The 26,424-nt window shown below is 40.1% G+C and overlaps 1 protein-coding gene across 6 annotated transcripts in view; it reads left to right on the plus strand.

Annotated features, from left to right (window-relative positions):
• Positions 1-3,260: 3,260 nt before the first annotated feature.
• Positions 3,261-26,424, plus strand: part of LOC138967133 (serine/threonine-protein kinase ICK-like) — a 29,180-nt gene continuing 6,016 nt past the window's right edge. The window contains exons 1-16 of one of the 6 annotated variants that reach the window (XM_070339625.1): positions 3,261-3,387; positions 7,344-7,691; positions 13,748-13,802; positions 14,753-14,874; positions 15,115-15,194; positions 15,676-15,808; positions 17,173-17,344; positions 17,832-17,999; positions 18,399-18,653; positions 19,798-19,997; positions 20,570-20,685; positions 21,045-21,152; positions 21,569-21,616; positions 22,973-23,029; positions 25,074-25,172; positions 25,888-25,911. In XM_070339625.1, the coding sequence (XP_070195726.1) occupies positions 7,591-7,691; positions 13,748-13,802; positions 14,753-14,874; positions 15,115-15,194; positions 15,676-15,808; positions 17,173-17,344; positions 17,832-17,999; positions 18,399-18,653; positions 19,798-19,997; positions 20,570-20,685; positions 21,045-21,152; positions 21,569-21,616; positions 22,973-23,029; positions 25,074-25,172; positions 25,888-25,911 (1,738 nt within the window). In that variant the 5' untranslated portion in view covers positions 3,261-3,387; positions 7,344-7,590. The remainder of the gene's footprint in view (positions 3,388-7,343; positions 7,692-13,747; positions 13,803-14,752; positions 14,875-15,114; positions 15,195-15,675; positions 15,809-17,172; positions 17,345-17,831; positions 18,000-18,398; positions 18,654-19,797; positions 19,998-20,569; positions 20,686-21,044; positions 21,153-21,568; positions 21,617-22,972; positions 23,030-25,073; positions 25,173-25,887; positions 25,912-26,424) is intronic. The other 5 variants (XM_070339626.1, XM_070339627.1, XM_070339628.1 and 2 more) reach the window with 5 other exon arrangements.

The raw sequence follows: 26,424 nt of genomic DNA on the forward strand, positions 1-26,424 counted from the left end.
AGATAAACGTAAATTTGGATCGTTTTATAAATTTTTATTTTTTTTTACAATTTTCAGATTTTTAATGACCAAAGTCATTAATTAATTTTTAAGCCACCAAGCTGAAATGCAATACCGAACCCCGGGCTTCGTCGAAGAGTACTTGACCAAAATTTCAACCAATTTGGTTGAAAAATGAGGGCGTGACAGTGCCGCCTCAACTTTCACGAAAAGCCGGATATGACGTCATCAAAGACATTTATCAAAAAAATGAAAAAAACGTTCGGGGATTTCATACCCAGGAACTCTCATGTCAAATTTCATAAAGATCGGTCCAGTAGTTTAGTCTGAATCGCTCTACACACACACACACACAGACAGACAGACACACGCACATACACCACGACCCTCGTTTCGATTCCCCCTCGATGTTAAAATATTTAGTCAAAACTTGACTAAATATAAAAAGTGATGACGTCATGATGACGGAAAGGGTTAAAGTAACGAAGATAAAAGTTTCATAAAATAATTTTCTGAGTCCATGCATGCATTGCGTTGTGAGGGCTGGGTGTGACTTAGAGCCCTCTGTCTCCATCAACAGAAATAAGAAGACAAAAAAGAAGAGGGATCGAATGGGTATATAAGTACAAGTTTAGTTTCAATTTGAAACAGTGTCGCCTCAACTTTTCTTTTAAAGCCGGATATGACTCAACCAAAGACATTATATAACAAGTCGCGTAAGGCGAAACTACTACATTTAGTCAAGCTGTGGAACTCACAGAATGAAATTTAACGTAGTCCGCCGCTAGTGCCGCCAAAGGCAGTGAAAGTGACGAGCCTGTTTTGCGTGGTAGCGGTTGCGCTGTGCTTCTTATAGCACGCTTTACTGTACCTCTCTTCGTTTTAACTTTCTGAGCGTGTTTTTAATCCAAACATATCATATCTATATGTTTTTGGAATCAGGAACCGACAAGGAATAAGATGAAAGTGTTTTTAAATTGATTTCGACAATTTAATTTTGATCATAATTTTTAATTTTTTTAATTTTCAGAGCTTGTTTTTAATCCAAATATAACATATTTATATGTTTTTGGCCTGCCAAACGGTTGTGTGACGTGTCTAGTGTGTTGGCGAAGTGTCTTGTGCTTGTCACTTCTCGCTTTCAGCCCTCACCGCTGGCTAGCACCGTCTGTCCTTTTTAGGACAATGCTACAAGGACTCGGAGGAGGTTGGCCCCTAGACGTGCGGCATGCGGGCCCACCGGTGTGTGGAAACGCCCAGGTGCCCACGAACCAACCTCCAGCTATGGGTCAAATAGCCGGGCAGGATAGGCTCGTCAACCCTGGCAGGCAGCTATCCTAAGAGAAGACCACTCTGAATTCAAAACGAGGGTAGAGGAGGCTCATCATCCATGGAAGGAAACTCGTCTAGGAGAAGGAAAACTCCGAAATGAAACCCACGACGGTCCCTCGAAGACGGAACGGCACTGGCCTTTTTTAGGCGGGGAGCAGACCGGGTGCCTACGCTACCCTCGACAAATGGTTGTGTCATCAACGAATCATATGTTTTTGGAATCAGAAAATGATGAAGAATAAGATGAACGTAAATTTGGATCGTTTTATAAAAATTTTTTTTTTTACAATTTTCAGATTTTTAATGACCAAAGTCATTAATTAATTTTTAAGCCACCAAGCTGAAATGCAATACCGAAGTCCGGCCTTCGTCGAAGATTGCTTGGCCAAAATTTCAATCAATTTGATTGAAAAATGAGGGTGTGACAGTGCCGCTTCAACTTTTACAAAAAGCCGGATATGACGTCATGAAAGACATTTATCGAAAAAATGAAAAATAGATCCGGGGATATCATACCCAGGAACTCTCATGTCAAATTTTATAAAGATCGGTCCAGTAGTTTTACTCTGAATCGCTCTACACACACACACGCACACACTCACACATACACCACGACCCTCGTCTCAAAACTTGACTAAATGTAAAAATAGAAAGAAACAAGTCGCGTAAGGCGAAAATACAACATTTAGTCAAGTAGCTGTCGAACTCACAGAATGAAACTGAACGCAATGCAACGCAGCAAGACCGTATACTCGTAGCATCGTCAGTCCACCGCGCACGGCATAGGCAGTGAAATTGACAGGAAGAGCGGGGTAGTACTTGCGCTGAGAAGGATAGCACGCTTTTCTGTACCTCTCTTTGTTTTAACTTTCTGAGCGTGTTTTTAATCGAAACATATCATATCTATATGTTTTTGGAATCAGGAACCGACAAGGAATAAGATGAAAGTGTTTTTAAATTGATTTGAAAAATTTAATTTTGATAATAATTTTTATATATTTAATTTTCAGAGCTTGTTTTTAATCCGAATATAACATATTTATATGTTTTTGGAATCAGCAAATGATGGAGAATAAGATGAACGTAAATTTGGATCGTTTTAGAAAAAAATATTTTTTTTTACAATTTTCAGATTTTTAATGACCAAAGTCATTAATTAATTTTTAAGCCACCAAGCTGAAATGCAATACCGAAGTCCGGGCTTCGTCGAAGACTACTTGATCAAAATTTCAACCAATTTGGTTGAAAAATGAGAGCGTGACAGTGCCGCCTCAACTTTCACGAAAAGCCGGATATGACGTCATCAAAGACATTTATCAAAAAAAGGAAAAAAACGTTCGGGGATATCATACCCAGGAACTCTCATGTCAAATTTCATAAAGATCGGTCCAGTAGTTTGGTCTGAATCGCTCTACACGCACGCACACACGCACACACGCACACACATACACCACGACCCTCGTTTCGATTCCCCCTCGATGTTAAAACATTTAGTCAAAACTTGACTAAATGTAAAAACAGTCTAAGGACACCCCCCGCGCGCACACACACACACACACACACACACACATCAACCCCTATCACCAGTCTACCGGAAAGCAATGAGTAGAAAAATGGACGTAAAAAATAATCCACCTACATGAAATAATACGAGTTTCTGGAAGCCAAAAAGAGGCCAAGATTCACTAATCAGATTTAATACTTATCCCAGTTGGGAGAAGGGATGACACATGGACATTTTATTGGTAGAGTCGAGCCTCCGCCATCGTGACCACATCACATCCAACTGAGGCAACTCAGAGGCCCCACCTCGTGTCAAGTGCCTGTGTAGGATTACGTACTGAGAAGTGCGCATAGCCTCTCTTGTCGGAAATAGCCGAATGGTTCCGAAGAGAATTCGGTTGCTAGTCTTGGATCACGTGGTACACCTCCTCTCAAATAGCAACAGCAAATATGGCGGACCTTGATCAATGCACATTGTTTTGATGAAATACCAGAGGGGGTCGCGATTCCGGAAAGGCGGTTCACCGGCAGAAGTCTTTGATTGCGTAATTGGTAAGAATACTTGTTTACTGTACTGTTCATGGGTGTCTAACTGTATCTGAAAAGGGAGTTTTAGGATTGAGCCATTGGATTAACTGGAAAAAGAACGTGTACACACGAGGAGTAGGAGAGTAGGATTAACAACAGAGGACGCGCCCACAGTGGCACAGAAGAATGTATCGATCATGATGATATCCATGGTTTCATCTTGAGTTCACCGCCAAGAAGCAAGCCAAATGTCAACCGCAAAACTGCATGCTCTTATCTGGGTGTGCTGTGTATATTTATTGTGATTTGAGTTATTGTTCCGCATTTTCCCATTCACATCATCTCGCGGTAAGATCAGATGGATATTTGTTTAGACTTGAAGTGTGTATTGGACTGCGTCATAGAAGATTCATAGTTGGTCAGCATATTTTGTTCTATTTAGCAAAGATGGTAAAGTACACTGACGATGGATGAGCCACTGTTAAAGGCTGACATAGTCCTATTTAATTATTTTAATTACTTCCAGGGCTTTTCCCATCGTTGCGGGGATGTTACGTATAAATTAAGCTTCCTGCAAAGTGTTAGGTTTGAAGTCCTTACCAATTACGAGAAATAATTAATTCTTTATTGCATTGTTTAGCAACAGTTCTCCAGGACTTGGGCTATTTTTAGACCGTTGACGTCACTTCGTGACGTTTCGTAAACCAAAGATAGCGTTTGAGACTGTTCTGTTTACATTTGACACTATCAACACCACTTTGCAATACTGAAATAATTTTTTCTGTGTTCGAAAGCTACAGCCAATCGTTATTATATCCCCTTAGGTACAGTTTTATAACATTATTCCAGCGAAGCTGGAGGTATCCCACGAACGCATTTTCATACCGATAATACATGATAAAGAAGGATTCTTTGTGCCCGGCTACGTGCTACAGTTGGAGATGGAAGTTCACCAAAAATTGGGACCATACTAACAAAAATACGGTGGGTGCAATAGTCGCCCCCATTTTTTGAGCAAACGCCACCCAAGGCCGCTTTGGACGGGTAGAAATTCTGTACTTTCCAAGTCTATTTGTGTGTGGTTGTTCAAGACTATGGATAAAGCTTGCGTGAGAAGATTACGTCACGGTCAAAAGTCTTTGACGTCAATTAATGCATCATGACGTCATGCCTCCCTGTAGTCTTTTTCTCTCGCGCGGTGTGTGTGTGTGTGAGTGTGTGTGTGTGTTCATTTTGTGCACATGTGTTAGTGTTAGTGTGTGTGTGTGTGTGTGCGCGTGCATGAGTCTGTACTCGTGTGTGTGTGTGCGTGTGTGTGTGTGTGTGTGTGTGTGTGTGTGTGTGTGTGTATGAAGTGTGTGTTAGAGAGTGAGTGAGTGCGTGTGAGTGAGTGTGTATTTTTGTACTTGTGTGTGTGTAACTTGAGGTATGTGTGTGTGTGTGTGTGTGTGTGTGTGTGTGTGTGTGTGTGTGTGTGTGTGTTTGAGAGAGAGAGAGAGAGAGAGAGAGAGAGAGAGAGAGAGAGAGAGAGAGAGAGGTTTGTCTTTCGCTGGGGTATGCAGTGCCTTGGCGTTGCACATCTACTTAATTGGCACATGTAAACAATATGAATTAATTAATAACGCTACGAATATGGCAGCCTTTAATGTTATCCTAATACTGCTGCGTCCCAAGAAATAATGTCCCAAGAAATAATGGTCAACGTTGTGTGTGACAGAAAAAAGAACATGACCGGAGTGCTATGGAAATTATTAGCAGACCCGGGAACCCATATGATTTCGCCGTATTTTTTACGCATGATTCATTGATTGTATCTAGAATACGAGCAGCTAGTACGGTCAGTTAATAAAAAATACGACGACAAAAATTCCTAGACTACTTTTCTGCACAAGCTCATCCCGAAGCTGATCCAGTATTTTGACACATGATTACAGTTTTTGTCAGTAAACATTGAAAGAAACATTTGTTTTAAATGTATTGTTAAACTTATTTAACGGTGCAACTGACACATGTGAAACATGTTTGAATCATGGATGTTCAAATGCTGTGTGGAGTACGCTCATTTTTCTGAAAATACGCCAAGTTTGCCTAAGAATACACCAAGTGCAAACCAGGGGTTCCCAGGTCTGTATTAGTTGTTCATCAAAACCCATACAAAAATATGGACACTTCCAGCCAGCTTCAGTATTTTTCGCTAGAATTTTGTTTGTTTTTGTTTGTTAGCATGTCAACATTGGAGTTCTGGAGCAAACAAATCCAAAATTTCTTTGCGATTTTATATTCAAAGGTGTTTTCCATCGTTACCCGACAAGGCACAGCTCTAAAAATGGTTACGAATACATCTATGGTAATTCAAAGAAAAAAATAATATTAACGAACTTGTCTAATGTGACCTGAATTTTTACGTGTAAGCTGTAAAATCTCCCTACTGTCAAAGCAGACAACCAGCAGACAACCTTTTCTTCTAAGGGAGAATTCGTTATTCACAAAGTATTGAAAGACCCAAACATACTTCTGAACACTTTCTTTTCTTTTCGTATTCAGCTGCTTCACAGCAATTCATTTTGATGCTTTTTGATCGTCAGGTCAGTCCAAACGCCGCAGAACACAGTACTGAAAAATTGCACTACTTGTAACATGAAAATATCCGGGATGACAAAAGCTGAATTGATGTCATATATTCAAGCTCGTGGTCACACCCATCTCAAGAAATAAGCATTGCACTTTGTACAGAACCAGTGCCCTTCCATTATATTCTATTGTTAAAACAGCGCTTCTGTGGTTTGGTGCTCTGAATTAAGTTCACAGGTCCCTGTTTCTGTGACATGTTTTCATCTACAGTGGTATCTGGGATGAAAGGAAAGTGTCCCTACATTGCAGATGGTCTTTTTAATTATGACAGGTATGCAAGAACACTAGACAAACCCGGAACAAAAGATGTCCTTTTGTGGGAGGCACATGTCCTCTCACTTGAGGAGCCTTACATCGCAGGTACCACTGTAGTAAAAAAAAAAAACCCCATCTTTCAGGCCATGACATGTTTTCATTTATGGTTTTTTTCAGGAGAGTTCTTATAAAATCTGGTTTTTGATTCATTTATCATGGTATCATTTTTGACTCACATGCGAAGCAAAAGTGAGTCTATGTACTCACCCGAGTCGTCCGTCCGTCCGTCCGTCCGTCCGTCCGGAAAACTTTAACGTTGGATATTTCTTGGACACTATTCAGTCTATCAGTACCAAATTTGGTAAGATGGTGTATGATGACAAGGCCCCAAAAAACATACATAGCATCTTGACCTTGCTTCAAGGTCAAGGTCGCAGGGGCCATAAATGTTGCCTAAAAAACAGCTATTTTTCATATTTTTCCCATTTTCTCTGAAGTTTTTGAGATTCAATACCTCACCTATATATGATATATAGGGCAAAGTAAGCCCCATCTTTTGATACCAGTTTGGTTTACCTTGCTTCAAGGTCAAGGTCACAGGAGCTCTTCAAAGTTGGATTGTATGCATATTTTGAAGTGACCTTGACCCTGAACTATGGAAGATAACTGTTTCAAACTTAAAAATTATGTGGGGCACATGTTATGCTTTCATCATGAGACACATTCGGTCACATATGATCAAGGTCAAGGTCACTTTGACCCTTATGAAATGTGACCAAAATAAGGTAGTGAACCACTAAAAGTGACCATATCTCATGGTAGAAAGAGCCAATAAGCACCATTGTACTTCCTATGTCTTGAATTAACAGCTTTGTGTTGCATGACCTTGGATGACCTTGACCTTGGGTCAAGGTCACATGTATTTTGGTAGGAAAAATGTGTAAAGCATGTGAGTCGTATGGGCTTTGCCCTTCTTGTTATGCAGTGTTGTTCTCATTGATTTCTCTCAGGTTATAACATGTAGTGTTGTTTTCATTTATTTCTCAAGTACTTTGCTGTTTTCATCGACTGTTGTTTTTAATTCTCTTTCACAGGAACAGAAAAGTATGAACATGAAGACTGAGCAGCAGAGGGAGAAAATGAAAGCATTGAAGAATCAGTAAGGATGACCCAAAGAAATCTACAATAAGCAGTCTTTGCACCAACAACTCAAGGGGACAACTTCAGCATCTTTTGAACTTTTCTGGGACAAACATACTGTACACATATATGACACCGCACTTGCTGTGTCAGATCTCTTTGAACTTTAAAAATTGAAAACAAAACACTCATCTGAGCACAATGAATCGCTACAATATCCAGAAGCAGCTTGGTGATGGCACCTATGGCAGTGTCTTGCTTGGCGTGACCCATGAAACGGGGGAAAAAGTGGCCATCAAAAAGTAAGTCCCTGTTTGTGCCTGTACATGTGTGTGTGTGAAACTGTTTTAAGGACTGGTAGTGGAAGTATAAACGTTTCTGAAACTGAAGTTAAAAATTAAGAGTGAAAAATATAAAAGGTATAGGTCTGATGTTTTGTGTGTGTGTGTGTGTTTAGGATCAGTGTGGTTCATGGAACAGAATATTTGCAAAATAAGGGTGTAGGGATGTGATCTTCTTCTTCTTCTTCTGCGTTCGTGGGCTGAAACTCCCACGTGCACTCGTGTTTTTTTTTGCACGAGTGGAATTTTACGTGTGTGACCGTTTTTTACCTCGCCATATTTAGGCAGCCATACGCCGTTTTCGGAGGAAGCATGCAGGGTATTTTCGTGTTTCTATAACCCACCGAACTCTGACATGGATTACAGGATCTTTTTTGTGCGCACTTGGTCTTGTGCTTGCGTGTACACACGGGGGTGTTCGGACACCGAGGAGAGTCTGCACACAAAGTTGACTCTGAGAAATAAATCTCTCGCCGAACGTGGGGACGAACTCACGCTGACAGCGGCCAACTGGATACAAATCCAGCGTGCTACCGACTGAGCTACATCCCCGCCCCGGGATGTGATAAGACGTGTATATATATATATTTACCTAGCACTTCCTTAGTACCTATCCTCATGGCAAAACTTGGAGAAGAAAATACGATCAAAATTAAACACGTATACTTATATTGAGACTCTTTGTTCTATTAGGTTGAATTTACCAGCTAACGTGTGCAAGATCTTTCAGGTGGAATGGGAGAAGGGAAGGATAACTTTGTAGTCCTATTACATTATAGTGTGTTTTCATATATTGACTACCTGCAAAGACATAAATAACAGACTTTTGACTGCAGCCTAAATTTCCCCTTCTCTGTTCAAGTGGCTTTTGTTGTGACCGTGCTTTTTGCAAAGAGTAATTGTAACAGCTTGCTTTGGAGATGATGACACTGAGATTACATATTTTATGAGCTGTGTCTGTTTTTAGCATAGAATCTATGCTCCTTTTTTTCTTTAAAATTAATAATAAATGTATCGTGGAGAACCTTTTTTCTCTTCAGTTAAAGTAAACGTGTAAAGAGATGTATATATATGTAACAGTTGGGATTGTTTATGTTTTGAAACTGAAAATAATTGTTTTTTTCTAGTGTTGTAAATGATTACAGAGAATGTATTTGTTATTTTTAAGATGTACCGTTACATACACAAAACATCAAGAAGAAAGAAGACAGAAAAACAAAGAAGGGAAGAGATTCAGAGAGAGAGAGAGAGAGTGTGAATTAGAGAGTGAATTAGAGAGTGAGTTAGTTTGTCACATTACGTGTGTGTTTGTTTTTGTGTATGCATGATAGTTCTGAGCTATTTTTTTTATGGTGCAACACATAGTAATCAAGGAACAAAATTTGTTCACACTACTTAGGCATCGCGCTGATTCTGTGTGGGTTGGCAGCCTTTCTGATTCTATGCTGTGCTTGTACCAAATTTTGGTAGGGCATGTAAAAGCGGTGAACGTCTCCTTTTTTCCAGCAAGTTTGCTGCATTGATCATGACGTTGTCCGTAGCAGATATTGATCGCGGTTCTGGTCTTGTACACAGCTCTAATAATACCTTGCAGGAAGCAAGCAAAGGATCACTTACTAATGACGTGGTAGTGCAACATTTTTCTTGCTATATATATATATATATTATAATGATAGGCTGATGTGTCAGACATTTAGAAATATTAGATTCTGAAGGGCTATGGAAAGATCAGTTCTGCCCTGTTCTTAGACAGCTGTGCTGGTTGTTAGAGGCAATAGAAGTCTTTAAAAAAACAAACACAAAAAACACTGGTTGGCAGTGAGATAATACCTTGTTTTGTCTCGATCTCCTTCAGCTCTGTTAAAGTTGAAGATTGTCATGAAGAAACCTAAACCTGAAAAGAGTGGGTCCCGGGATACACTAAATTTGGGTTATCATGCATCGGTACGGATGTTCAGGCTGTACTCGTCTGCTAGTTTCCAATTAATTTCAGAATGGCCTAGAAAGTACACACTTGGCTGGATTTTGAAGACAGAAATTTTCTGCCAGACCTGAATTTGGCTGAAACAATGCAAAGTTACAAAGTATAGTCCAGCCGATTTGAAAAATCAAATTTTTTTGTGAAGGTCTCACATAACTTTCAAGTTTGGTCATTAGTATACCTTTAATGTCAACCATTTTAGAACAGGTACACAGCCACTATAGTCACATATCAAGGATGTGATTGTGTTATGAATTTACGCTATTTGTTATTTTAGATCTAGCCTTCAGCAGGCCTGATTGTTATGATCAAATACTCAAATTATATATTTACCACTACCAGCCCATTTAAGAGGAGGGTTTGGGCATGGATTGTCTATGCTATCAATTATAATGTAGAACTATCCTGTTGCATGTTTGAAGAGTGACTTACTTGGCATTTATACTATTGGCGGAAGTTACTAAGAAAATGTGATTTAAGCTTTCAGGTTAAAAAATTACAGCTTTTCTGAGAAACTTTTTGAAACAATACCATGGTACCATTGGACTGTACGCTGATATTGCTGTCTTGCAAGACAGCCATGTGAACCTTATCATTCAAACAGATTAAAACCAGCATTTTAAAAAGCCTAACATTGCAATGCTAGGGAAGGAGGGGGAAGTCCCAAACCCATGCAATATCACTCCGGGTCATTTCGACCTACGTTGTTTGAAACATACAGTCCTATATGCACACAACACCATGCACAGACAGACACCCATTAAGATATACTCTTTCTCTCCCTCTTTCTGTCCTTTGTGTGTGTGTGTGTGGTTGTTTGTGCACACCTCTGTCTTTTTTCCAGCTCTCTCCCTCTGTTTCTCGTATTGGTACATGTACTTGTGGGAATCTTTCCTTGGCATGACTTTTAAAGTGAACAAACCAGCTCATACAACATGCATTCTGCAACATGATCATTGAAGGAGATATTTATACTTTTGACAGGCGCATCAGGGCATCGTATTCATAATTTATTAAATTACTTGAATTATTTCAAAGGGATTAGTAACAGATAACACTTAAATTTGCCCATACTGGTTAAATAGGCTTACATAAAGTCACAAGTTGTACAGTGTGCTGGATAGTCTGAGATAGATTATAGACAGATACAGATAGAAATTGCATCAACAGGCTGGTTACACTTCTAGAAAGACAAACTTGCCAGCACACACACATACAGCCAGGCATATACATGTACAAACATTGAGGCAAGTATGCACGTGCACGCACACACACACGCACGCACACACACACACACACACACACACACACACACACACACATACACATACACACACACACACACACACACACATATCTCTCTCTCTCTGTTTCTCTTTTTCTCTCTTGCTCTTTCTATTCCTCCACCTTTTTCTTCCCCAGTCTCTTCCCCTGTCCCACTCTTTCCTTGTTCCAAAAAAAGGCTCACCGAGACTCTTTGTTTATGGTGTAACCAAAACCACTCAGTTCATCGGCAGGCGGGATTGTCCTATCAGGTGGAGTGCTACCTTTGTGAAATGTATTGATTGAAGGCAAGCCGCCAAATAGGAGAGTAGGATAAAAGCAGTGTTCTGGGACTGCAATCAAACCTTTTTCCGTTATTTGATTTACTTCACCGATCGGTGTAGCGTCATAGCAACTGCATTGTGTTCCAGTATCAGTGCTATCACATTAAATATCTCAATTCACTGTGCACATGTACGTTACTTATTTTTCAATTTCAGGACAGTCTTTTGAAATGCTTGGTCATTGACTCGGACTCAATTATTTCGCGTTCTTGATAATTAAAAAGATTATTCAACAACATGCTTTGCGCTTGTTTGACTCAGCCCAGCTTCTGTATACTGCGGTTTTTCTTGTCTACAAAAGTTCAAGTTACTGATGTCAATGCTTATGGGTTGTAAGAAAGAGAAGAGAACTAGCTGTATACACCTTTTTGCAAAAAAATCATTATGTTGGAAACTCACCTAAAACTGAGGTACTGACTGACTATTAGGGTTTCATGTCCTCTTAGACCAACTGGTCTATATTGGGACAGGTATTGGTAATACGTTGAAGATATGGTGTGATACTTTGATTCGAACAAGCCCGCTGTGGCTGTCTTCTTCGACACACCAGCATTGGGTTTGTCTCGTCAAAGTATCGAAATACGATCATGATAATCGGAGACGAGAGATGATGCATGCGTGTCTTCGTGTTTTCCAAGCCCTGAGACTTTCGCTGTGAAGGTGGGATCTTTTTCGTGCGCATGTGTGCACACGGGGGTGTTTGGACACCGAAGTGAGTCTGCACAAAGTTGACTCCGAGAAATAAATCTCTCGCCGAACGTGGGGATCGAACCCACACTGATAACGACCAACTGGCTACAAAGCCAGCGCGCTACCAACTGAGCTATGTCCCCGCCCCCAACTGAGGTACAATGGATTGGTGAACTGTAGTAACTGCTTTTTGTTTGCCAGTCAAGTGTTGAAAAATTAATTTTGATAGAAATTTAGTGGTGTGTCTAATTGAAGATTTGATCGAAAACCCATTATGAAGAAATGAGCCCTGCACAATACATGTATATATATACAAACAGGAATGTTATAATTTTTCTTGGGCATTTTTATTAACATTGTTACCTGCATTCTCATAAAATAAAGTGGGTTTGCAAATTAATTTATAACTCTGCTTTGCTGTTCAAACATAATTATTTGCTTTTTTGTACATGCACAGTCAATATTCAGGGTCAGGTTTCTATTGGCAGATCAGGGACACTGTCTTGGTGCTCCTATCATGATTTTTATGCTCACACTGACTCTCTCTCTCTCTCTCTCTCTCTCTCTCTCTCTCTCTCTCTCTCTCTCTCTCTCTCTCTCTCTCTCTCTCTCTCTCTCTCTCTCTCTCTCTCTTTTTTCTACGTTAATATCCGTGTAAATATGTGATTAGATTAGTCCCCTCTCTGGGCGAGGGCTGGTTGAAAAAAAGCTCGTTGTATTGCTTATGCCACAACCCTCGAAAAATAAAATTTGATTTGATTTGATTTGATTTGATCTCTCTCTCTCTCTCTCTCTCTCTCTCTCTCTCTCTCTCTCTCTCTCTCTCTCTCTCTCTCTCTCTCTCTCTCTCTCTCTCTCTCTCTCTCCATCCATCCCTGCTCCTCTATCAACAACCTACTGAATGGAATGTATTTGCACACTGATTCACCTATACTTTCACTGTTACTTCGATCAGCATTAAAATGGAGAGCAAACATTACAGTGAAAAGCCCTCTGAAGGCAGAGCTGTCAGGAGAGATAATGCCATGATCAATATTTAGTCCTGTTTTCACAATGTCATTTGTTAAAAAGGGGTTGGGTTTGGCAGACAGTATAAAGAGATCAGGCAAGGCTGGAATTAAGCTTGAATGTTCGATTTAGTTCATCATGTTACGAAGTTGTGATCTTATATGTGTTGCTTTTTATTATGTTATAAACCTTGAAGGGAAGGGAGAAGGACGGAGGTGAGAGTGTTGCAATTGTGTCAGTTCAGCATGTTACGTGACTTAATTGTTCTCTTGGTGCAGTTCTGTCGATTCCGGAAAACTTGAACATTTTTGGGGAAGGCGGAGAGGCGATGGAGAATTGGGGGGGGGGGGGGGGGGGGGGTATAGGTGGTGATGCTGCTATTGGTTTTTCCCTCCTTGTATGTCGGGTGGTTTGTTGGTGCTGACACTGATCTCTTGATGATCTTTTGGACTGGGATGGATTGAGTGCTGTTTCAAAATAATATTCGTTTTGTGAACTTTTATAGCTGTAATTGGTACATCAGATAGAGAGACAGACAGAGAAGCCAGATAGATAGACTTAATGAAACAAGAAGTAGAGCTGTTTATGTAGAAACTTTGTAGAATGCACACACACAAAAAGGAGAGAGAGACAGACAGACAGAAAGACTGTGCAGTATGACAGAGAAGACAGGCAAGGCAGACAACGAAACAAGAAGGAACTATGTAATTATTCAAGTGCTCTCTTTGCAGAATGAAGAAAAAGTACTACTCTTGGGACGAGTGCTTAAATCTCCGAGAAGTAAAGGTGAGTCCTTTTACTTAAAATCACAGTCAGCCGTTAATTAAAGCAGGAATCAAGTATTGGCTTACGCCAGTGCAGTCTTATATTTATTGTTACTTTTATGGGGGTGATCAGCGACCCCTTGCTGGCTTAGGTTATTGTTGACTGAAGTTATTGCTCTGAGTAAGTGGCGCCTACACAAAATCCACCTGCCTTGGGGTACAAAACATCGCCTACTGCTATTTCTTTATGTTAAATGCTTGTGAAGTTTTTTCAATGAGCACTTTACAAATGGCTTAATTTTGATGAGTTGCTCCAAATTCTGTTAGAAGTGACTTGTGAGCTTTTTAATTGATCATTAGGACATGAGGACCGGTGTAAAAAAAAACCCCACCTACCTGGAAAGAAAGGGAGAATAGTGAAAGTAATGATACAAATTAGCCGTTTTAGTTTTAGATTGTAAAAGTACACTAGTATCTTTTGAAACTATGGTACTGTTAATGTACCTATTATCACAAAATGCTCGGCTCCATACAGGTATATTGTCACACATTATATTAGCCCACAGGCAAGCACACAGACCCCGTCACGATATAACCTTCGTGGTTGAAAATGACGTTAAACACCAAATAAAGTAAGAAAGATGCACACAGACAGAAAAATGCACGGGTGCAACTGTGCATGTGTCAGATCATACCAACACTTGCAAACACAGGCATACACACACTCATACAAAGCTTTTTGACGCATACACAGGATGCATGTGATGTACGCACAGGCACAGGCACATATTCAAACAGATTGAGTACACTGAAGCATAAACATTCATACATGCATGCATATATGCATAAGCATGCATATTTATACACTCACAGAGATGATACAAGTAAACAAGGTGACACACATGAGAGATTTAGACTGGTCTTTTGTAACAAACTTGAGGGTAAAAATGCATGTGTGTTGATGTACTTCAGTCCCTGAGAAAGCTGAATCACCCCAACATCGTGAAGCTGAAGGAGGTCATCAGGGAGAATGACATGCTCTACTTTGTCTTCGAGTTCATGAAGGAGAATCTCTATCAGATGATGAAAGACAGGTAGGATGTTACCTGCTTTTACTGTCACGGTTTTGTGGTGTTGTCTTATGGTGTCTTGTCGTGTCTTGTAAGCCTGCACTGCGGTGAAGATCTTTGCGTTAAACTTTTGTCCTGTGGTGTCTTGTCTTGTAGACTATACTTACTTGTCTTGTCTGGACTTGTCCTGTCATGCCGTCCTCTGTGTGAGTGTGTGTGCGTGTGTGCACCATGCATCCCTCATGTCGCTGTTTTATTTTGCAGGGACAAGTTGTTACCAGAATCAGTCATAAGGAACATTATGTATCAAGTCATTCAGGGTCTCTCATTCATGCACAAACATGGTATGTATTTATATCCTGCACTAATGGCAATATCACAGACATGTGCACATCATTTTTGCTGCTACAATAGAACTCAATATTTTAAACCTTGTGATTTGTTAAAATTAAAATCTATGGTAAACGACTTTTGAAAAGTTTTCTTTTTTGTGTGTGCTGTGACATTGTAGTAGCAACTACTGAAAAATTGAATATTTGTGATTAAATTAAAATCTATGTGTAAAAGGCTTTTCAACAGTTTTCTTTTTTCCCCATGTGGTATATTGTAGAAATAGTTAAAAAATAAAAAAATAAAATAAAAAGTTCTCTTAATTAGACAGGTCAGGTCACTCTGTGCATCATGGTTCACAAACTTCAATGTGCTATATATATATATATCTTTAGACTTTAACTGCCTTCGATTCATAGTCAATGGTAAATATGAAGGTAGTTGTGTAATGCAAGTTATTTAGTAATCTTTTTGCAACTAATTTGAATTTTTCAGGTTTCTTTCATCGAGATTTGAAACCCGAGAATCTGCTATGTAGTGGCACAGAGCTGGTCAAACTGGCCGACTTCGGGCTGGCACGAGAAACAAGATCACGTCCTCCTTACACAGACTATGTCTCCACACGATGGTGAGAGTCTTAGCTGTCTCATCTTCTCGGCTTTTTTCTTTACACTTGTGCAATCAAAGTCTGTACATTTTGAAGCTTATGGAGTCTGTTGAAATTTGGCTCAAGGTACAGATATTGCTATGTTATTACATGATTACACAAGCATGCACGCGGATATGCAAGCATTTACCTCTGCGGCAGCTGTCACAATTAAGAGAACACATCCTTGTAAAAGGCGTAAGCTTGACATAATTGCAGAACCAAAATGCTGAATACTGAAGCCAAAAAAACGCAGCTGAGGTGCTTTGGCATTTGAAAAATGGGAAGGTGTTATCCCAATTAGCAGCATGCTCATACTTTCAAAGATGCAACGATCATTTATATGTTTGTGAGCTAACTACTCAACTGGATGCAGGGTTTGTACAGGTCATGGAAAACCTGGAAAGTCATGGAATTTGATTTTTAATTTTCCAGGCCTGGAAAGTCATGGAATTTCAATTCAAGTCATGGAAAGTCATGGAATTTAACAAAAATAAGAAAGAAAAAAAAATTAACCTTTAGCACGCCAGCGGCCATTTTTGTCGCCCAGCCTTCCCCCCCCCCCCCCCCCCCCACCCCCTTAGCCAGCCAGCGGCGATTTGCGTCCCCAGCACAAGGCTTGTTCGTATGACCAACTTCTCGTTCGTATTTGCATACGAGAATAACGGTATTTTTAACGGCACTTGAGCCAAAGCGAGGCTCACTTCCTTCCGTTATCTCGTCGTGTCGTCTGCGCTGCATTTGAGTCGGTTTCGTCGAAGTTTTCTGCTTTTGTTTTTGCATCGAGAAAGTACTTTAGCGCTTCGACAAGCAAGATGGAGGATGATGAGTTTGAAACTTTCTTTCGAGTTTTTTCTTGACAACAAAAAGTATGCGGAATTGGAACGAATTACCAAGGAAGATCTTCGCAATGAACTGTGTATCGCGATGAAAAAAATGACAGTTCGTCAAATCACAGTGACGGTTACGAAACGGAATTTACGAAAGTGCAGATGGATACAAACAGTGGCTGGTCCAGTTTAGTGAAATGACAGGACCAGCAAACATTACCGATAATTTGACTGCGTAGCAAATGCTTGACTTGCTTGTCGAAGAGACACTGCGTAGAAACTGACTCAAATTCAGTGCAAAGCAAGCCAGTGTCAAAACTGGCAGTGACAAGACGTAAAAAGTTTGCGTGTTCGGAAATGGCGACCTGTGGATCAAGTTATGGAAAATGTTATTGAGGCTCATGGAAAGTCATGGAAAAGTCATGGAATTTTGTTTCTAAAAACCAGTGGGGACCCTGTGGATGTGGTACCAGAGAATATTTTTATCATTCACACTCTTGACAACATGTGATTCAGGTATCGAGCTCCAGAAGTGTTGTTGCGGTCGACAAACTACAGCTCCCCTATAGACATGTGGGCTATCGGGTGCATCATGGCAGAGCTCTACACCCTGCGTCCCCTCTTCCCTGGCAGCTCAGAGATTGATGAAATCTTCAAAATTTGTTCAGTTTTAGGCACACCCAAAAAGGTATGGAAACTGATTGGCTTGGGATTTATTGACATTTACAGGATCTGGAATTTTAATCAAAGCAGGAGTCCTACTATAACTGTTTTGTATTTGTATCACTCATGTTTCCTAACGGACTGGTCCGTTGATTTTTAAAAATTATTTTGCAGACATCATTGTTACCCATTAACAGCTTCCGTGGGTAGAGCTTTGCATTATAGTGTTTGAGTCTTTCCTTGAAATTCAGATAATGATTTCTATTTCTTAATGGACTTGGATCAATGGGTAGGTTTCAACTGGAATTAATTTGAGAAGGGAGCAAAGACCAGGTTCTGCAATTGGGTCGGATAGGTTTGTGTGGGGAATTGGAAATCTTCTTAAAAGGATGGGTTGGGGGTGGGGGGGGGGGGGGGGGGGGGGGTGGGGATTGGAAATCTCATATTTTAGACTATATTCTTTGCCTGAAACATGAAAATCTAACCCCCACCTAATGTGTGTGGTCCAACAGGAAGACTGGGAGGAGGGTTTCCGTCTGGCTGCAGCCATGAACTTCCGATGGCCACAGTGTATGCCAGTCAACCTGAAGACTCTCATCCCCAATGCCAGCAACGAAGGCATTCAGCTTATGCGTGACTTAATGGCCTGGAACCCACACAAACGACCCACTGCTGCTCAGGTAATTTGAAGAAAACAATCTTTATTTACTGCGAATTCTTGTGAAAAGTTTGCATGAGTAATATGTTGACCTGGAAGGATGAGAATTACATTTTTCCCAAAACTTTGTTCACATTAAGAATGTTGAAAGTTTGAATGCTGTTAACCTTACACCACAAAGGAAGTGTAATCAGCCAAGTTTTCCATGTCCTGTGTAATGTAAATTATATTTCTAATGAAATCGTGTTGTTAACAGCTGGAGAAACTATTTAATGTTGCCATACAGCTGGAATCTACAAAGTGATCTGTCATATACCGAGGACCACAATCAGATATAACCTGCATACAGCTGTTAAAATATTTTGTATGGAATTTTTTTTTTTATTAACAAAGCACATTTTTTCTTTCTCCCTCACAACAGTGTTTGCGGTACTCTTTCTTCCAAGTGGGCAACAACCTGGGCATGGGGTCAACGTCGAGACCCTCCCAGAATGTTTCCAACCCCTCCCCCTCTACGGCCCTTGTCAAGCCAGGAAAGGGGAACATGGGGCCAGTACCAAAGACATTTCCAGAATCTCGACCAGCACCCATGCGTTTCAAGGAACCATCCATACTTGCTGATTCCCCATCCAACAACATCTTGCCCTCCATTCCTAATCAGAAGCATAACGATGCAGTGAGTTGTCATTGGTTTTGGGGGTGAGGAGGGATGGGAGAGGGTTGGGAGGTGGTGGGAGTGTGTGTGCATGGGGAGGGAGAGTAGATCGAAAATAGAAATAGAGAACGAAGATCAAGTGGCTTATGGGGGAAACAACTATTCTGTAAGTCAGTGATTGGAGTACAAAGTGCATTGCATCTTACTTACTGTTGAATTTATGGGATGAAGTCCGCTGTTCATGTTATAGATATTGGGACAAATATTTCCCATGATATGAATGGGTTGTTGGGATAGAAAGTACTTCATAAGTTGTAACTGATGAGATAGAAACTGAGACGGTGGTGTAAAAAATACTTAACATCTTATAACTAAGTAAGTGGGATAAAACATGTAAATGCTATAGGTATGTAAGATAAAAGTACATGTTTAAGATTTTGTTACTGGGATAATGCATCTTAATTCTTATAATTAGGTTAGTCGAGGAAACAGAAATGTTATACATATTACAACAGTGCCTGGAAAACAAAGTGCTTTGCATTTCATTAATACCCTAGCAGGGATTGGCTTGGGTTTTGTCCACTAGAGGTCCATTGACTGACTCGGCCATGAATCAATCAGTCATTTTGCAAACCAATCAGTCAAGAAAAAAAGTTTCCTTCCACCACGGGACTGCCGCAATTGTGCATTACGACAGTGAGGAGAAACTTCTGAAAGTTGTTTACAATGTACAAATGAGAGGAAAATTCAATTCATTTCTTAATTTTCTTGTTTATTTTCCAATGGGCAATGGTCTTACATGACGAGGAATAAAAGGTCTGAGGACACAATAACCATATTCATTTCAAGAATAATACACCAGACAAAAACAAGACTAGCTGACTGACTCTGCTGCATGTCTATCGGACAGTTGACGGATTGAGACCCATGTGTGTTGGTCTTTTCCGATTTTAACATGGCAAAAGACCGATGACCGACGCCCAAGCCAATCCCTGCCTTAGTGATCTGAAATTGTTTTACTTGTTTTGAATTACAGAACTCTGAAATATTCATCCTACGTGGAAGAGAGCAACGTATTTTGAGCTACACATACCAAATTATCATTTTAAAAAACTGTATTTTTATTTTTGTATAACTGCACTGACTTTATCCATCTGCATTTCAGGACAGCTTTTCCATGACAGTAGCAAAAAAGCAAAGCGGGGGCCGAAAACGCTGGGGAGCAGGGAACGGACTTTCCGACACCTGGGATGACTGGAACGACTTTGATTTCGGCAGCCCAAGCAAAAACACAAAGAAAGTGCCCGCCATTGGAGGACGGGGTTTTGACAACAAGGAGAATGATGAGGATGATGACTTTTTGGGGTAAGAAAAGGGAATTACAGAGGAAGAAGAGGGTTTTGGTGATAACTGTGTTTAAGGCGGTCATTAATTGAGCCGAAGTCGACTTTACAAAGACTTCGCAAAGTCGTTTTACCGAAAACTCAGTGCTAAAGCTTCGTGCGGCCAGCTACGCAAAGTATACTTCGCGTAATCGACTTCGCCCAGCTAAGGACAAGGCTTTAGAGATGAAGATTTTGAATTTTTCTGCTTTTCTCCTTTCCATTGTGTGGTTGCATAGCTTCAGAAACTGCATGCGTATCAGTATACCCCACGCCCCTCGATCTCCTTTCCTTACCATTCTTTCCTTTTTAGCAACTCCTGCTGAAGCTGTAATATTATTGAATTAATTTTAAGTACGAGTGGTTGCACAATAAGTTATAAAACCTTCATTAAGTTTCCAAAATCTATTATAAGTGTGTGACGTCATCAAACAGCCCCCATAGTCCTGATTGAATTTAATTTGCTGGTTGAAAATAGTACTTTGGGGTGACATTCTTCGTTCTGGCGTTCTCTAGTCACAAAATGTATTAATGTTAAAATGTATGTGGTTACAGAAGCATTATGAACAAGAAGCCAGCGGCAAAGCCAGCCTTCAGAATGAACTCAGGTCAGAAGACTTCCAACAGCTCGGCCAAGCAGCATTACGTCAGTAAAGCCAGATACTTGCCAGGTGAGAAATAAGATCAGAATGATTGCTGCTGAAAAGGAAAAAAAACACACACATTTGCATGCACGCATGCATACACACACACACACATCCCCCTTACACACACACACACACAGAAAACACATCAAAAACAACATGTGAACAGGCAGCAGGCAAAACACACTCACAGACATACATGCACAGTTGACTGCACTTGCACACCAGACTCACTCAAAAAAACATACAGACATGTTGAAAGGGACCCCCCCCCCCCCACCACACACACAAAATTAAAGGTTAAATGCAGAACATGGGGTGTGTTCAGTATTATTGTAGCAAAAGCATTGTGCTAAATGCATCTTTGTACTCTTCATTTCTTGCAGGAATCAACCCAAAGAACAGCGCTCGCAGAGACAGTTTTGGTGCGGACTGGCTGGCTAAGAGTCCTGCAGAGACTGGCAAGCCTAAAAACACACAGCTTAATAGTTTAGGTAAGAACGTGCATGATGAGATACTGTGAGGATTTATGCAAGCCAAAGGTTTTTTTCTCAAAGAAAAACGAACAGTTTTCACATCCATTGCCTGAAAGTAGATGTTGCCTCAAACTATACATGATACTGCAAGTGTTGGGGAAGGAATTAATGGACCAAGGGAGGTAATATTTCATGCGACTGCTTCTTGGTACTTTTCCTGGCAGGCAACATAACTTTACAGTCTTATAGGAAGAATTAATGTGCTCATGCAGTTGTTCTGTTTATCATTGTGACAGTATGTACCAGTGTACTCTGCGTCATACAGACTAAGTGCCACCTCTATCTGCACTCATTTGCAATATTATTTTATGAAATACTTGATCTATAAAATGTAAGAGGAGATTTTAAAGATGGAGGGTATCTGAATTACTCAGGCACAGGCGAATCGAAACACTCCATCTCCCAAAACAGTGCTGGCAAAGGTATTCATTTTCTCTCAGCTTGTGGGAGAGGGTTGTTGTGCTTCCATTTTTATGCGCGCGGGAATTGATCGCCAACATTGCATTGCCCTGAATTTAGACAGTTTAAGACAGTCTAGTTTGACATGCATTGCAAACTTTTTGTTTCCCCATATCTCCCTAGATTCCATTTTGAATTTTTTGTGTGATTAAGATACTGTAATACCGTTTGTGTAAACCAGCCCTCTTTAATATTTCCTTCGTGGAATCACACTAAACTTTTAATTTGAGGACTTTAATACTGTGACAATTTTTGAGCAAGCATGCAAATTCCCATGTTTTAGATTTTCGGGCATGTGTTTGAGTGGAAGGATTCTCTTATCCTGTGTAAAAGCCTGGATAGATCTGCAGTTATTTACATAATTGTTTACAAGTAGAGGGTGGTACCTTTAGGAAAGAGGAAGATAAAAGAACTTTCCTTATTCTATGTACATCTACATGTTGTGCTTTTTACATTTAGTCAAGTTTTGACTAAATGTTTTAACATAGAGGGGGAATCGAAACGAGGGCCGTGGTGTATGTGTGTCTGTGTGTGTGTGTAGAGCGATTCAGAGTAAACTACTGGACCGATCTTTATGAAATTTTACATGAGAGTTCCTGGGCATGATATCCCCAGACGTTTTTTTTTCTCATTTTTTCGATAAATGTCTTTGATGACGTCATATCCGGCATTTTGTAAAAGTTGAGCCGACACTGTCACACCCTCATTTTTCAATAAAATTGATTGAAATTTTGGCAAAGCAATCTTCAACGAAGGCCGGACTTTGGTATTGCATTTCAGCTTGGAGGCTTAAAATTTAATTAATGACTTTGGTCATTAAAAATCTGAAAATTGTAATTAAAATTATTTTTTTATAAAACGATCCAAAATTACGTTTATTGTATTCTTCATCATTTTCTGATTCCAAAAACATATAATTATGTTATATTCGGATTAAAAACAAGCTCTGAAAATTAAAAATACAAAAATTATGATTAAAATTAAATTTCCGAAATCGATTTAAAAACAATTTCATCTTCTTCCTTGTCGGTTCCTGATTCCTAAAACATATAGATATGATATGTTTGGATTAAAAACACGTTCAGAGAGTTAAAAAGAATAGAGATATAGAAAAGCGGGCTATCCTTTTCAGCGCAACCGCTACCGCGCTTTTCTGTATTGTTAATTTCACTGCCTTTGCCACGAGCGGTGGACAGACGATGCTACGAGTGTACGGTCTTGCGGAAAAAATGCAATGCGTTCAGTTTCATTCTGTGAGTTCGACTGAGCTGGACTAAATGTTGTATTTTCGCCTTACGCGACTTGTTTTTCCTGCACAGGAGGCGGTGGTGTTGGCGGTCACCATAGATACAACGTGGGTGGTGGCCTTGATTTTGGTGTGTGGCATTGCTCTTGTAAAAATATTGTTCCTCTTCTTCTATGTCTCTCTGTCTGTCCGCCCTTTTGTCTGTCTCTCTGACATTAGTGCTTGGAATTCATTGCTCTTGTTTGGGCTTTTTTTGTTTGTTTTAAAGCTGGGTTTTTAACATTATCACTGCTGCTTTTACAGGGGGTTGTCTTTCTTTCCCCTTGTTTTGCAGTATTATGGGCTTCTGATATATTCATTGACTGTGAAATTGTGTGAATTTCTGTTCCTTCCTGCTGCCTGCCGGTCTGTACATGTGCTTGCTTTCAAATCTCTCACTCTCTTTCTCTGGTACGTTTCGTCTTTTTCTCTTCTTTTTTTGTCAAACTTTTTTTGCTGGCAAACCACCCCTGCGCCTGTCCCCCAGCATGTCTGTCCATTCTAATTACAATCTTATACTATTTTTTTGTTGGGGGGGAGGGGGGGGGGGGGAATGAATGAGGGTGTTCTCATCTTTTTGTAATATACAAAGAGATGCAGTAACCTTATTATTTGAATGACAATATTTTTGTGACCTAGGAAATCGGGATACTTTGCAGACACGAACACAGAGCACTACAGAGAACATGGGTAAACCAATGAGAAGAGTTGATTAAAATGGTTGTTGATTGTAATGGTTGAGAAGTGCTTGGGTGGAGAGCTTTGTAAAACTGCTAACTGTTCTTGATTCAGCTGCAGATATTTCAGATTGCTTGAACCAAGAGATGTGTCTACACTTGTGTTAATGACAGTGTTCGTGACATCAGGTGCCACAATTTTGACTCTCATAATCTTGATGAAGAGAAAATTTGATAGAGCACTTGGTGTCAAGAAGAAAGACAGACACAAAATGATCAGTGCGATTATCAGCTAGTGGTAATGGAGGTTCAGCTGCTAGATCAAGGACACAGGTTGTACTTATATATGGAGTGGAGACAGACAGAAGAAAGTGAAGCAACTATGCATGCTTTTTGTGCAGCGCAAATTAAGACACACACACAAAATAAAAATGAACATATAAATAAATAAATGAGTAAGTAACTAAATAGATACAATCCCTGTCAAACAAAGAAAGAAACAGACAAAACCTAGAGCAAGTGTGTTTTTGTCAGGGGAAGAGGATAACGGTTTTTTGACTCACATGCGAAGCAAAAGTGAGTCTATGTACTCACCCGAGTCGTCCGTCCGTCCGTCCGTCCGTCCGTCCGGACGTCCGGACGTCCGTCCGTCCGTCCGTCCGGAAAACTTTAACGTTGGATATTTCTTGGACACTATTCAGTCTATCAGTACCAAATTTGGCAAGATGGTGTATGATGACAAGGCCCCAAAAAACATACATAGCATCTTGACCTTGCTTCAAGGTCAAGGTCGCAGGGGCCATAAATGTTGCCTAAAAAACAGCTATTTTTCACATTTTTCACATTTTCTCTGAAGTTTTTGAGATTGAATACCTCACCTATATATGATATATAGGGCAAAGTAAGCCCCATCTTTTGATACCAGTTTGGTTTACCTTGCTTCAAGGTCAAGGTCACAGGAGCTCTTCAAAGTTGGATTGTATACATATTTTGAAGTGACCTTGACCCTGAACTATGGAAGATAACTGTTTCAAACTTAAAAATTATGTGGGGCACATGTTATGCTTTCATCATGAGACACATTTGGTCACATATGATCAAGGTCAAGGTCACTTTGACCCTTATGAAATGTGACCAAAATAAGGTAGTGAACCACTAAAAGTGACCATATCTCATGGTAGAAAGAGCCAATAAGCACCATTGTACTTCCTATGTCTTGAATTAACAGCTTTGTGTTGCATGACCTTGGATGACCTTGACCTTGGGTCAATGTCACATGTATTTTGGTAGGAAAAATGTGTAAAGCAGTTCTTAGTGTATGATGTCATTGCTAGGTTTAGGTCAAGCATGTGAGTCGTATGGGCTTTGCCCTTCTTGTTGTCTTGTTTGGTGAATGTTTATGTTGGTGCTGGGTTTGCGGCTTTTGTGACAATGTGTGTTGTGTTGACGCTTTCCCAGGTGGCAGCCCAAACAATTACAAGTACAGTCCCCTAGGGGCCAAGGGTTCACCGGGCGGTGACGGGGCTTATGTTCCTTCCATTATGGGTCCTAATAAGGGTAAGTACCAGCTCTGGGTTGTGTTGGATGTGAAGTTTGCTGCAAAGGTGAACGGTTGAGTGCCATTGGATAATTCTGCCCATGAGTATAGTTTATTAAATAAAGATACCTTGTTTCCTTCCAGTGTAAACGATCATGCAAACCTCAACAGATCTGCCCTGACTTTTACATGGGAGGAGAGCATAATGAATGCAGCTGTCTGGCTGCTTTCTGTGCAGTCAGATGTGTTTTTATAAATTCATTTTGCAGGCAGGTTTATATATGTGTGAGTTACGAATTATAATGCCCACAAAGAGGGAAAAAAAACCAAAAAAACAACACACACACAAAACATATCAACAACAACAAAAACAACAACAACAATCAAACAAACAAACAAAACAAAACAAAAAACAACTGCTTTGTGCAGAAAGCAGCCAGGGCATACATTTTGGTGTCATTTCAAGTAGATGGATGACCTGACTCCTTGCAAAAACCTTTGACAGATCCATTGTGGTGTACATGATCATTTACACTGCAAGGATTGGTATCCGCAAATATATATAGTAAAGAGACGAACAGTCAAAAGGAAAAAGAAGTGAGATATTTTTTGCAACAGTTTAGATTTCTTGATGTGTGCTAATATTGTTGTTCTTTCTATGGGTGCTTGTAACACTGTCAGCTCTATAATACTTGTGTTTTTGACAATAACATGTAGGTGCAAATGCATTCTCAGACAGGTACAGACTTGGCAGAACAGGTTAATTATCATTCATCAGTTTTCTGATCATTTTCTCATTAGATTTTGTAGTGGAGATTTCATGAGGGAAGTTTTGTTTGCGATTTATTGGTTTGTTTGCTGTTTACTGGTTTGTTTGCCGAGTTGTGTTTTAGTTATTGAGTCAGTTGTTTCTCTTCAAAGATCCTGCTATATCCTAGCTTCTTGGAGTTCAGTTCAGTTTCCAGAACCAATGACTAAACTTCTAAGTGTTTCACAATTTCTGAAATGCACCTGTCCTTCCCGTGTACACTGTGAATCATGACCACCATCACAGATCTGTTCTGGCTTTCATATGGAATAAGAGCATCCATTCGCTTTGTCACATACCACAAATCAAAAACCTGGCTGCATTAATTCTGTGTAGAGTGGGAAGTGTGAATTAATTCTACTGTATGAGATGGTGTCTAGAAAATAAACTCAACAAAAAAAAAAGCCCACTCTGCACAGGGAATAAGCGGCCAGGCTGGTCATTTTGGGCAGGTGTAACTTAGT

Source organism: Littorina saxatilis, linkage group LG5, assembly GCF_037325665.1.
Source record: "Littorina saxatilis isolate snail1 linkage group LG5, US_GU_Lsax_2.0, whole genome shotgun sequence".
Taxonomy (NCBI): Eukaryota; Metazoa; Mollusca; class Gastropoda; order Littorinimorpha; family Littorinidae; genus Littorina; species Littorina saxatilis.